Consider the following 13,853-nt stretch of genomic DNA (forward strand, 5'->3'; position numbering starts at 1 on the left):
CAAATTGTGGAAACGTGATGTAGCTCAGGGGTTTTTAATCCCGGCCCTCAAGGACCCAAATGTCCCTGCACTGAGCACTGCTGAACATCTGTGTTCAGTCAATCAAAATTCTCTTTGTCTTCCACCTGTTCACCCTCAGAGACGGCCTCGTCCCACCTTTGATTGGCTCAACACACGAGATGCCAGGTAATCAACAGTGTGTAGCTGGAAAACAAGCAGAGCGGGGGTCCTTTGAGGACCAGGGTTAAAAGCCACTGTTGTAGCTTCTTGACTGAGCCAGGCTCATTTAAAAAAAAATAAAAACTTTACCCTTCATCCAATTGTTGTGAAGAAAGACAAGTCAGTTAAGTGCAGAGTAATTCATTGTCAAATAGCAGAAAATATAAACAGCCACACACTAAAAGAGAACAGTGGTTTAAATAATGTACACCCACTTTCCCCAAACCCCTCACGTCTGCCTCTCCGAGAGAATTACTTGTAGAAAACATACAGATCTTCAAGCAATCCATGCATTGATTTTACTGAGCATCATCACATCCTCACCCACAGTCTCAAATCACACAAGTGCACACAAAGCAGCAACATCCCTAAAACAGGTCTTCTAATGTGCTCTATTGCTTTAAGCTGACTCGTCTGCTGTTTGGTGAAACATGCAGAGCAGGAGCATGTCAACAACGTTTGTTTAAAAAAAAAAAACCCTGCCATAGAAAACAGCTCCACTGCAATGCTTGTTGTAACGTGTCACAATGTGCTGAGCTTCATCTACACACTACGTTTTAGATTAAACAAAAAGGAAATTCTTCAAAGTGAACTATTACGTATGGAAGCTCATTCCTGCCAAGAAAAAAGGAAAAAGACTGAAGTTTGGAATGATAAGTTAAATTTAAGAGGACAAACTTTAGCGGTTTTAGAGACTTAGTATTAAAACAACCAGTCACCTTCAAAGCAGTCCGTCAAAAAAATGTCCAAATTGTAGATTGTCAGATTTGGCCTCATGCATAAACCAGGGAAACTTTTTAATCTGACTTTCCAAATGTAAAATTTTTGTTAATGACAGGACAAATTTAACACAAAAGGGAAAATTTCAAAGTCAAAATGACAGAACACAATTTAATTTAAAAATGTAAAAACTACAAACGGAATCTTACTTGTGAGACTTATAATTTTTGTTTTGGAATTTTGATTTGACTTCATGCACTACACTACAATTATGCAATAATAGACCATTCTAAATATATTATGGCCATATTTTAATAATTAGTCTAACAATTCTGACTTTTGTAAAAACAAACAAACAAAAAAAAACACATTACTATTTGACCCTTTTGTATTTTTCCTTGTTTCTGGTGGAAACAAACCTCCATACCTGGTGTTTTCAGGATAAACATTGAAACAAACAAAAAAATAAAAAGTATGGTCCAGGTTACATTCACACAAACAGCATTTTGGAATAACTGTGGCAAACAAAAACCCTTTTCTACATGACTCCATAAAACTTGTAAAATTTACATTCATTTCAAAAGGACAGCATTTTGGATATTCTGTTCACTGGAAAACCTTCAGCCCTGTGCTTCTAGATTCAAAAAGTAACTCCACACAGGATCAGATTTACGCCATTAATAACTACAATTTTGTCCATGTGTCTGGGATCACGTGAAGACTACATCTTATTAAACCCAACATTTATTCTAACAAGGCTGCGAATGTCGGAGATTCCATTCAGATACAAACTAAGGTAAACTGCAGCACGTTGTTCCAGAAACGAGCCGTGTGACTCTTGCTAATAAACAACAGACGAAAAAATGTTCCCAGTCGTTTCTGATAAGATCATCAGCCCACTTTATAACATAACAGCAGCCACTGAAAGCCTGAGCTGAGGGCTTTGACATTTAGGTTGCAGCGAGGTCCAGCTTTGCACGTCTGCACTTCAGCAGTCCATCAATTCTGTATGTCAGCCTCATTTTATGGGGGATTAAATGTATTATCATGGCATTAAAATCGACAAATATAGCAATTTGTGGAGAAATAGTAGATTTTAGAGTTTATCACTCTTTCTGCCTTTTCAAACCCATGTGCGGAACAGAGTTTACTTTTCCAGTCCAATAAAAAACCCAAATTTAAAACAAACTAATGAGCTGTAGGCCAGACCGTACAAGGGGTGGATCAAACATCACATAAGGTGCTAAAGATGATTCCGTATAGGTGGGTCATTGCTGAAATGTAACAAGACCCTTGTGTGTGTTCTACGAAATGCATCATTCTCATATATGCAGGCTTTTCAATAAGCAAATCTTGCATGATGTGTGAGGTCAAGCAGAAATTGGCATCATTTAGCTCACAGTCTTTGGTTAGGTTGTCTTAAGAAGCCAGCAGCACTTTAGGGAAGCCCCATATTGAGCTCTTGTTTGAAACGGCAATGTTTGGACATAATCCCTGAAAAGCATCTGATTCACTTCAAGTGACAACTTAATGCAATGTTTGAGTTGATACATGGACATGTCCTTGTTTGGAAGGACAGGAGCCCTTAGTAGGTCCAGCAAACTGGTGCTGGGGGGGAAGAGAGAGAGAGAGAGAGAGTAAATGATGCTGGTATCAAGAGTGAAGACATCCCACTGAATCCACTGATGGAAAAGGCAAGTGGAGAGAGCCACTTTTGTCCAAGTCCAGTTTTCATGTAAGAGTAGGAAGTAGAGAAGTACCCTCAGAAGTGTCAGAGAAAGTGAAGACCTGCAAACATGAAGGCAGGAGTTCCTATGGTGAAAAGCAATGGATAAAGTCCTGCATGAAGAGTCCTCATCACCCAGGTAACATGGAGAATAGACATCAAACTCCTTGCAGGGCTAAAGTTCTTCAGACAGCAGGCATTTGGACAACTTATTCAGGTTTCATGGTGATGTGGATAAAAGCTAGTCTGAAGGTATTCATCTCTTCCCTGACTTCATGTAGGACGGTATCGCTCCTCGAGCGGTCAGGCCTTCAAAGCGTTTGTAGGTGTAGTTGATGAAGACCCAGTCCTTGTTCTTTAGGTCAGCCTCCGTCTGGTTGGACACTGGGGCTGCTGGAAAAGCAGAAAGAAGAGGACGAGGACAATAAGAACAGGTTTTACTTGAGAGAACACAACAGAGGCAAAAATCTGAAATGTTTTCTTAAGGAACTGGTGAAGTACTTGTTGGTGTGAGGATATCCGAGTCGGGGAACTCGTCAAAGTTTGAGGTGTCGTCGATGCTTTTGATCTCTGTGGGAATGGCAGCAGGTCTCTCTCTGGAGAACAGATCAGTGAAGTGGGAGAAAAGGTTGGAAAAAGGTCACTGAAGTGAAATTTTGCATTGGAAAACTTTGCAAGCTGATCATCATGGCAGCTTGGCTTCTATAAAACGGGGCACAAAGACCAGGTCAGTTCAGTGGCAGCTAAAACTAATGCACCATTTCTGATCAATACCACACACACACACACACACACACACACACACACACACACACACTACCTATTAGAATAGTTACCCTGTTCAACTATTGGACTATCATTGAGTTAAGGAGCACTCACACAATCACAGTATTACGTCTGTACCATAAAGAGCAATGGAAATGTTAAGACGAAAGTGATGTTCTCAGCTACACATCAATATCAAATGCTAAATATTGGAATATTTAAAATGTAAAATAAACAAGTTACAGAAAAAAAAAATATCTACGAGATACAGAAAATGCTCCTGGAAGGAAGCAGGTGGAGGAAAATCTAGAATGAAGCTTAGCCGCAGTAAGACAGAATACATGTGTGTGAATGAGAGGGACCCAGGTGGAACGGTGAGGTTACAGGGAGCAGAGGTGAAGAAGGTGCAGGACTTTAAGTACTTAGGGTCAACGGTTCACAGCAACGGTGAGTGTGGAAAAGAGGTGAAGAGGCGAGTGCAGGCAGGTTGGAACGGGTGGAGAAAAGTGTCAGGTGTGTTGTGTGATAAATGAGTATCAGCGAGAATGAAAGGAAAGGTGTTCAAGACGGTGGTGAGACCAGCAATGTTGTTCGGCTTAGAGACCGTGGCACTGAAGAAAAGACAGGAGGCAGATGCAGCAGAATAAACAAATGTATCAAATGAATCCTAAAAGTTGCATATTGCAGCTTTAAGCTTAAAAAGGTTTGCGAGTTGGACTCGGTGATCACTTCAGTCTTTGGGAACTTTTGGGAACTGACATCCTTCTAAGGCAAGTTAAGCAGATCCAAACAAAACTTCTTATTTTGTTTAGTCTCTAATAGGAAAGTTGAGGTGGATACACACAAACTACTTTTACACTCAAAGCAAAACAGTTATTTACTGCAAACAATTCAAAGTCTAAAGTATCAGTTCTCTCACATACAAAGGCAATATTTTAAATCGCACATGAAAAATGCCCTTGATAAGAACACGTTTCACCAATCCCCACCTGATATGGTCATAGTCGACCCCTTCAAAGAAAGAATTGGACTTGATCTCCTCCACACCTGTAGCACCGATCCTGTGTTCCTCCTCACAGCAGAACCTGTTCACAAAATGGATTCACTTAGTTTCACTGAAATCCAAAACAATGTCGGCTTGCTGCTACTGTACATCAACCACGAATGCATGAAACTGAGGCGTGTTCCTGCCTGAGGATGAGGTCTTTGGCCTTCTCAGATATAGGCACTTCTGGAGGGAAGGTTAGCGTCTCTCGCCAGTTCATCACTTTCCTGTAGGTCTCTTGAGGCGTCTCTGAGCAGAACGGAGGGTAACCTGCACAAAGCAAGAAAATCATCGTGTGGTCGGGCTCAGTTCGAAGCCCCTAAAGATAACGTAGAGGCTTTCATCCTGTCTCGGAGTCATTACCTATCAGCATCTCATACATGATGACACCCAGGCTCCACCAGTCACAGAGCTTGTTGTATCCGTTTTGCATGAAGACCTCTGGAGCGATGTAGTCTGGGGTTCCCACAGTGGAGAAAGCCTGATGGGGAGGAAGAGGAGGGGCAGGGAACATAACAGAGCACATTAGAGGCTGCAGTTTTCTGACCAAGTCCACACTGTTTCTGCATCTGTGTTTTCCTCTGAGCTCGGCTCTATGGTTTGAATTGGGTGGGGAAAGATGAAATCATATACATATGTGCACTAATCAACCAGTAGCAGCATTTGAAGACAAACTTAGTTTGAGGTTATCGTCTAAATGTTTATCAGAACACACACGCACCGTAGAAGAAGATTAGCTGACTCTGAGAGTGTAATGCTTTTACTCTATAATAACCAAGTGACAGTTTAATGAACTTCAATTGTTTCACATTTAATGTCGAAGCCTTTTATATGATCTAACAGCATAATCCTTGAAATGACATTGGTATATTTTACAGTGTTTGGATTATAAACAATTTTTTTTCCCAATTTATCATCAACGACAACATGATGATTTAGCTCTGACAAATACTATACTTTAAAAAAAAAACCTTAACAATTAAGTATTTTCTCATATTGTTTTTTAGCCAAAAAGTCAAACCCTAACGTAAAGTGAGTATAATGTTTGTGATTTTTATCTGTGGAAGGTGCCACATACAAAGTGCTTTACAAAATGTGAAAAACAAAGAATAATACAGACATTTAAACCACAACAAAGATACAACCATAAGAGCCCAGTCAGCTAAAAGCTCATCTGAAGACCAGTGTCTTAAGTTGCTTTTTAAAAGAATCCGCGGAATCAGCCACAGGCAGAGACAGTTTAAGTGACCACAAGGAGATTTTGAAATGATGACCTCAATGCTCTAGAGGAGCCATGAGGGGTCAACAGGCCAGATATGAAGATCTCTGCAAGTGAGCACCAGAGTTTTAAAATCCAGTCCATGTTTGACTAGTAACCAGTGAAGAGAAAATAAAACTGCTGTGATGTGGGAACTTCTTCTTTCAAATGTTAGAGGCTGTGTAAACACAGAGAGTGAGTCAGATTTAGGACTTTCACACCTGATTGGGTATGAAAATGTTCCCTTTCCAAGTAAAGATAATAATTAGTTCTTCCCCAGCAGCTGTTGTATCATACATACATACATACATAGATACATACCTACATAAATAAATAAGAGACAGTAGTGACTTAAGGGGGGAGTTTTTTTTCTGTAGCTTTAACAAATTAATAAGTTCTGAGCTGTGGATTCTTTAATAATCCGGTAAATTGAATAGCTAAAACATTAGGTTTTATCCCCTTGGATTCACTAAATTCCTCAGAACTAAGTTCGTACATATTGACGTTTCGATTCACAGGTGGCCGTTTTCGGTAAAGCTCTCGCATCCTTTCAATTGACCACGGACTCACTCTGTGCTCTGTGACAGCTGTGCATGTCGTGCTCACAGCCTGTGAGCTTAACCGCGAAGGGCAGGTTTGTTTTTAAGTACCACCACGAGTGGGCGGTGAATTGGTGGTCTTTGTTAACACAACACATGTCTCCGATGACGGGAGGAAATGTTACCCAATAATAGCTTCCACAAGCTGCTGGTGGTCTTCAGTCTCATATTTTATATTTCCTGCTCTGCATGTGCAAACACTTAATTATTGTGCTGACATGAATACAAATATTTGCAAAGTGAATTTAAAAGACGCCTTTACTGATTTGGAACTTTCTTTGGTTCTAGTACATGCACATAGATGCCGGAGGAGCTTTTCAGCCAGTTATCCAGATATAAAAAGGTCAGAGCGACGTTTGAAACCATTAGTGCACATTTAAACTTTACACTGAAGCCACGGAGACCAAGTTGAAAATTGCCCTTAAAAAGCCTTAAAAAGGTTTTTAAGTAGTAAATGTGAGTTCAAGACATTTTAAGACTTTTCAGGGGCCCACAGCCAGCAAGCAACCAGCAAGAGCAATAAATAAAAATACAATGTGATCCATGAAAAAAGGGAATTCAAGAAAAGTACAGAGCTGAGATGTAGTAACTGGCTGATTATTTGGGGAAGATTTAAGGCCCGAGTGAGAGGAAAAGCCTTACAGTGACCTTTTTTTTTTTTAACTTGTCATTAATACATTCCAAACAGAATATTCATAAATGTGTATTCTAGCTCTTTGCATTAGAAGTGCATTAACCTACCAGCTGCCTCCTGTTCCTCTTCCAGGTCTCTGCTTTCCTCTTGGAGTTCATGTTCTGGAAAGCTGTGAACAGACGACCGCTCAGAATTAAATATACAACCTCTCAGTGGAATATTTGAGCAAAAACACTTTTAAAAAACAATAATGAATAATGTGGGGTTTAAAGAAATGGCACTGATCATGTCACTTAAGTTGAAATAAATGGAAAAGGGTTGCCTGACTTTGCTTACTGAGGTCACTGGGCAGGCTGTGGTTCAGGTTCTTGTAGAACTCAGTACGGTGAGCCCTCTTTAAGCCCGTGCACAGACCGAAGTCAGAGAGCTTCACGTGACCCTGGTAACAAACAAACAAAAAAAAAAAACACTAGTGTTGCACTTCCACCGTCTTTTCCTATTATCTTGGAACCACAAGCTCTTTTCTCAGGAAGTTTAATGGAACTAAAGGGGCAGATACAGGCACATGCCATAAGTCATACGGCCCTAAAGCTCGTAGCCACCATGATACAATGTCCTTTATCTCTCGTTCTCTTCCTATGCTTCCTCTCTCCACCGACTGATTAAAAAAAAAAACAAATAAAAGCCAAAGATTCAAGTGCTGTTAGCTAAGCCTGACGTGCTACATATGCAGACTGTGGAGGATAAGAAGAGGACGTGTATAATTCATCAGTATTATAAGAATTACTTGTTTTCATACCTAGGATTAGTGCTGTCACAATAATTACATTATCAACTTATAAATTATGTAGACTAACAGAAAGGCAGCCTCACCTACTTTTTTAGATCAATTCCTCTTTTCCTCTACTGTAAACCATGGACAGCAACAATTTACAAAGCAGAACATGTTCAGAGTGTGAGAAAGTGCTGTCAACTAAGTCGGATTTTAGCCATGTCTCACCCTGGAGTCCAGCAGCAGGTTGTCTGGTTTTATATCCCTGTGGATGAAGCCCAGCTGGTGGATTGAGTCAATGGCTAGAACAGTCTCTGCTATGTAGAACTGAGTGGCTTCTTCTGTCAGAGTGTCCTTCTTCATAAGAAGTGTCATCATGTCTCCTGCAGAACAACAGCAGAGATCACGAGTCAGAGAGGTGGACAAAATCCTTTCCAACAGCGTTGTGCAGTGAGACTGTCACTGATTGGTCAAAAACACATTACTGCAACTTCAACTTTCGTTCCACTTTGTTCATAAAAAAAAAAAAGCGATACTGATATGATGGTTTCCTCACAGTCCTACCTCCAGGCAAAAACTCCATGATGAGGTAGAGGTTCATCTTATCCTGGAAGCTGTAGAACATTTTGACCACCCAAAGACTGTCTGCCTCTACCAAAATGTCCCTCTCAGCACGGATGTGACCAACCTACAAACAGGTGGACGGGGACACACATCAGTAGATACCCAACGCAAGCCAAAGCAGCGCTGCAGTGTGGGAACTCTGCTGCCTTACCTGTTCTTTCTCCAGCATGTCAGCCTTACGGAGGATCTTCATGGCATACACATGGCCCGTGTCTTTCTTCTGCACCAGACGAACCTGGAATTAAACACAATGAAGGTCGCACCAACCTGACAGAGACCTGATCCATGGCAAATAGGTGACACACTCTAAAGCCTCCTTCACATATGAACTCCAGACAATGTCAAGAAAAAAAAAAAAACACCCGCTGTGTGATGGCAACCACATTGTACTATTGCTAAATATGAAAACAATTCAGCAATAACAACACTGACACTAACAACGTCTTACTTTTTAGTGCTTTCTATACATAAACCAGCATCACTGCAAATATGCCTGTGCGGCTTCCCCCCCCCCCAGCTGTTAAGCGAGATGTTAAGCAAGTAGATTTTCAAGTACTGACATGCTTGAAATAAAAACCTGGACTCTGGAAATCACCACGACACAATGAGATGATCTCCAAGTATTTATGTGAGAAGTTGTACCTCTCCAAAAGCTCCTCGGCCAATCACTTTGAGGGACTCAAAGTCATCCAGGCCCAGTCGAGTGCGTTTCAGACGCAGAAACTCTGTCTCCTTCCTCGCGTGCTGAGAACGTCGAATCCGTTTCTGCAGAACCCAAAACCAGATTTCAAGTACTCAATTTCCCCACTGTGTTTTTTCTAAGCAAAACCACCAAGTTACTGTTATACAGTCACCCGAGGAATTAGAATTCTTGCAATTAGAATGCAGCAGTTTTATCTAAAATTTAAATAAAAGCATGTAATCTGTTTCCCCTGTAATTAAATAATTTCAGAATATCTTACAATTTCTTGTAAAGCACCTTAGAGAGCACTCATTAGAAATGCTTACTCTTTGAGCAAGTTAAGACATTTTCACATTGTCTGACAGGAAGTGAAAACCACTTCAGTCCTGTCTCTCACACTGTGACTGAACATGCTGAGAAAACACAGCAGCTCCACATCTGTCACTGACCTCTTCATCAGCCAAACCCTCTTGATCCATCACTTTCTCCAGCTTCTGTTGCCTGGAAATGCAATTGAAAATTACCTCTGTTTCATAGCCACAAAGCAGAGCATACAGTACACACACTTTTGTATTCGACTGCATCCTTTTATTCTTATTTCAGCTCAGAGAGCAACTGTCTGCATCACTATCCCCCTGAGTGAAAGAAATCCTGCCATACACTCACTCACACACTACTGAAACACAGGTTTTATGAGCCATCGCACTGCAATGATCCTCGGGATATTGAAAGTTGCACAAAAAAATAATACTATCACCCACACAGGAACAAGTATCCTCCTGTGTAACATGTCACAACAGGAAGTGGCTTTCCCTCAACTAAATTCTGACTTATGTCACACCCTTCTTGAGAAAACACAAAAAGACAGCATCTGTGTATCAGGCCATCAGCACTAACACTGCACAACATTTTCAGTATTACTGTGGAATAAATTGCGATTTTGATGAAGTGAATCAATATGCAATCAAAGTGCTGCAAAACCTGGATGTACAGCAAGGTAAAATGTTCCATATGAAGAGCTGAAACTGTTACCTCATCTCTCTCTCCTCGTGCTGGGCTATAAGGTTACTGTAGAAGTTCTCCAGGGTCACTTTGGCCATGGTGACGCGCTCCTTAGTGTGGTTACTCATGGAGGAGCATGAGCTCTGGCCGGTCATTGCCATGCTTTACCTGGAAATACACGAAGATCGTAACCTAAGGGAACATTATGCCGAAGTACATCACGTGCCCCCTGCCACACTGTCCAGTAACACGCAGGATAAGAGAGTGCAGGGCTGACAGAAGCAGCAGTGTAAACAGCAAACAGTCTGCTCTGTGGAAATGTGCCTTGTTATTACGCTCACATCAGATATTACAACACTAAACTAACCTCCTGGACCTATGAAATGAAAGGACAGTTTGCCCAGCAAAGAGGAAGGAAGGCTCCTGTCTTTGTTCCCTGAGCAGAACGATGTTGACAACACTGACGGTGCAGTTATGAAGAAATGATGAGGAAATCGGTTTTGTGCAAACACTGTTGGTGGAGTCCATCAATGAGAATGACAGGCTGTTTAAGGCAAGCTGTACTTCCACAGTGACACTGACAACAACTCTACAACAGGTGTATTAATATCTGCATCCTGTGGAGGCTGACATTTTACTGGTGGGAGAATCATCTGTGAATATGAAGCCTATTAAACAATGATTGTAAATCAGTTAGAGCTGCGTGACTGTCCAAGACACGCAGCTGAAATTCATAGTTGCGTATGCTGATGTCGCCATGCAAAGCATTACAACCAAAGACGTTGGCGCTAAACTAGAGCTGGTATTTTCTGCACCAAATGTTAGAAAATTAGAAAACTGAAACTTTAACCTGAAGGGGCATCGAGATCGAGAGGGGACGTGGGTAAAAATATAATAATAATAATAATAATAATAAAAAAACACATTTACATAGATGACACAAATAAAACACTTAATGAACAACATATGTTCCTTAAGTGGCAAATGCAGTTCAGAGTTCATGATGTGCTGGAAGTGTTAAGAAGAATAGAACAGATCATACTTCATTGTCACCTTAGCAAAAATTGGATTCACAAATCAAAATAAACAACAAACCAACAATTTTAAACACTGCCCACAAACAGCCCTTAGAACAAACTGATAGCATCCAGAGGGGGATTGAACAGGCACTAATGTTACAGGCTCGACCTTCTAAAACTGCTATTGTGACTTCAGCGTTAAAGGTGCTGTGCTGCTTATGCAGGCAGGAGACACGGATAGAAAATAGATTTTAAATTCAAGGTTTGCTTAGAATTTGTCTGAATTAGCCTACACACCTAAAAACATTTTTAACCTACTCCCAAGCAACATTGAGCATTTATTACATTATATTTTAGCCTTCAATTGAGATAATTTGGCATTTAGAAACGACACAAAACTGTTCAAACTGACTTTACTGGTTCACAAACAGCCCGAGTGTGACGATGAACTCAGCTATGTAAATGTTAAGCTTTTGTTATGCAAATCGTTGCAATGGCTTTAGGTGGAGCACTGAGCAAAACCTTTTTTTAGGCTAATAAAATGGGAATTTCCATAGATTTCGATTCAGTAAATGCATCACTGAAGACAAAATAGTCCTGTGTGGTGAATAAGAATGACTTCATATTTTAACACGTCATCTTCGGCAAACACCGATGACAAATTAAGTGAATATCTCGCTCATGTACAGCTCATTCTTTTGGTTTCTATCCAACGCAACTCAACTAAGGTCTTGCTATCCCCCAGATTTATTCACCTCAAGTGGAGAGAACCCAAAATTGACTTCAGATAAACTTTTGCAAGGCTGTAGACGTCGTTACTCGGGTTCTTTTTGTGGCCGGTATAAAGTGGAGGGCAAACTGCTCCAGTCTGCATGTGGGCAACTGGCGCTTCGTTCCAGACAGAGTTGGAAAAACTTTACATGTCTGCAGAGTTTCAACGCCGTCCTCCATAGAAAACAGCTCGGTTTTGGTGGCTATGTACAAAGGGCGAATGTCCGGCCACTTCGGGCGGCTCTTGTCAACAACAGACTGACCCAGCCAGTGTCAACAACACGTAAAGGAGCTAGCTACCGTTGGAAGTTAGTTTCGGTTGCAACGTAGCCATAACTGCCACGAACTACTTCAAACCTAAATGACTGTGAACAGAGAGTAATTCATCTGAGACGTTCACGTGCTTCAATGTCATTTTAGTCCTAATATGTTTTATATTGTTTGTGTTTGCGTACTTTCCGGATAACATATAGCCTCCAGCCAAGTGCTTTAACCTGCTAACAGTAGTTAGCTTGCTAGTTAGCTATTAAAGTTCATGGCTGCATCAAGTCAGCAGAGAGTGCATGCGTAAAACCGGATAAGCCCTTCGACATAAAACAGCCCCGTTTTTTACAAAGGCCCGTCTGAAACGCTGTGCGAGTTCGTCAACTTTATTTTGAAAGCGTCCACCCGGAAACATCCGTTACCGATTCACCAACCGGACAACCCGAAGTTAACCAAAGCGAATAGCTAAGGGAAAGTTAGCTGGTCAGCGATAGGTAGCTAGTTATCTGCCAAAAAAGCTCGAGTCGTTTGTTTTGAAGCGAATCGTTATAAGCCAGAGAACGTTCACAGTGAATTTCGAATGATGGCTATCAAAAAAAAAAAAACGTACCACAGATACTCTTCTGGTCCTTTTTCAGAGTTCGTCTTTGTTCGCTTACCTTGGTCGAAGGTGCGGTAGCTGCTGCCTCTTCCTCTGCTTCACCGAATGTCGCGTCATCACCAGTTTAAACTCAGACCGACACCCAGTGGCCAAACCTACACACTACATCAAATTTCCACAAACACTGAAGACGTTTTTTGCTTTTTGTTTTTAATTATAATTGGTTACAAAGAACTCCCTCTATCTTGGAAAAACGTACTTATCTACAAAACAGACCCTCTTTGTTTTGACGTGAATAGAATGTTACTTCATGTGGTCAAACACAGCACAAACATCCCTACAAAAAAATCAACAGAGGCCTTAAAGTGCAGCATTTCTGTACTTAAGGCCTCCTGTTGATTACTATCAACTACTACTACTACTACTAGGACACCATCTATGTTAAAAGGATCCAACGGGTTTGAAAGTGTCTGACATTTTACAAATGTTTTGTTTTTGCAATTTCTTCTATTTAAGAATTTACAGGTGAATACGTTATAAATCAAATCCCTCATCCTCATGGCTGCTTTTTTGATGCCGCAGCAATTTCACACATGAAGACAAACGGAGGGTGTCGCAAAATTTGAAATTATACTTGGGTCCGGATAATATTTATCTCTAGTTATGTCAAAGGAATGTAAGTGTTGAAAAAAAAAAATACACACTCGTGGTGAAATTTTGGAGGAAGTTGCAAACCACATCCTTTTTTCTGTTTTATTCATGAGCCTGCTTTTTTAATGGGTGTAATTAGTTTGTCTTTAACATAGCTGTAAACATCCGCAAATTCATGTCTGTAGGTAATTTCACTTGTAGACCAAATAAATGAAAAATATGGGAGATACCCATCCTACTGCAGTTGGTTTGTAAAGTCTGCATTACGCACCAAATCCTTTTGCATTTTTAAACACTTTTATTTTTCACATTTGAATATTGCCATGAAAGATATTGCAAATGAAATCATTTTCATACATTACTCTTTAATATATATTATTTTTAATAAGGCTGCGTACTTTACCAGCAGAGGTCACTATAGACATTGCACAGGGAGGCAGGAGTAATGGGTTTCTAGGGGCCCATTAAAATATTTGAGCAACAGACACACAATCCACAGTG

At 40.7% G+C, this 13,853-nt stretch overlaps 1 protein-coding gene across 3 annotated transcripts; it reads right to left on the reverse strand.

Moving 5' to 3' along the window:
* Positions 1–344: 344 nt before the first annotated feature.
* Positions 345–12,856, reverse strand: stk38a (serine/threonine kinase 38a). Of its 3 annotated transcripts, none has more exons than XM_067528233.1 (14): positions 12,760–12,856; positions 10,077–10,214; positions 9,494–9,545; positions 9,005–9,127; positions 8,514–8,597; positions 8,303–8,426; positions 7,967–8,121; positions 7,294–7,405; positions 7,074–7,135; positions 4,839–4,956; positions 4,622–4,745; positions 4,420–4,515; positions 3,167–3,261; positions 345–3,058 (listed from the first exon to the last, which is right to left on the reverse strand). In XM_067528233.1, exons 2-14 carry the CDS (start codon positions 10,205–10,207, stop codon positions 2,922–2,924), a joined length of 1,413 nt encoding a protein of 470 aa, XP_067384334.1. In that variant the 5' UTR covers positions 10,208–10,214; positions 12,760–12,856; the 3' UTR covers positions 345–2,921. The 3 variants fall into 3 exon arrangements, with proteins under 3 accessions (XP_067384334.1, XP_067384335.1, XP_067384332.1); XM_067528234.1 differs by having other exon boundaries at positions 7,303–7,405; positions 12,711–12,819; XM_067528231.1 differs by having other exon boundaries at positions 12,711–12,819.
* Positions 12,857–13,853: the final 997 nt, after the last annotated feature.

The sequence above is a fragment of the Channa argus genome, chromosome 13 (genome assembly GCF_033026475.1).
Source record: "Channa argus isolate prfri chromosome 13, Channa argus male v1.0, whole genome shotgun sequence".
NCBI lineage: Eukaryota > Metazoa > Chordata > Actinopteri > Anabantiformes > Channidae > Channa > Channa argus.

Excerpts from the sequence above, each read along its gene's own strand:
- stk38a (XM_067528233.1), bottom strand. The coding sequence starts at position 10,207 with ATGGCAATGACCGGCCAGAGCTCATGCTCCTCCATGAGTAACCACACT. Across the intron at positions 8,427-8,513 it reads ACATGCTGGAGAAAGAACAG|GTTGGTCACATCCGTGCTGA; the intron begins GTAAGGCAGCAG and ends ACCTGTTTGTAG. Across the intron at positions 8,122-8,302 it reads CATGGAGTTTTTGCCTGGAG|GAGACATGATGACACTTCTT; the intron begins GTAGGACTGTGA and ends GTTGTTCTGCAG.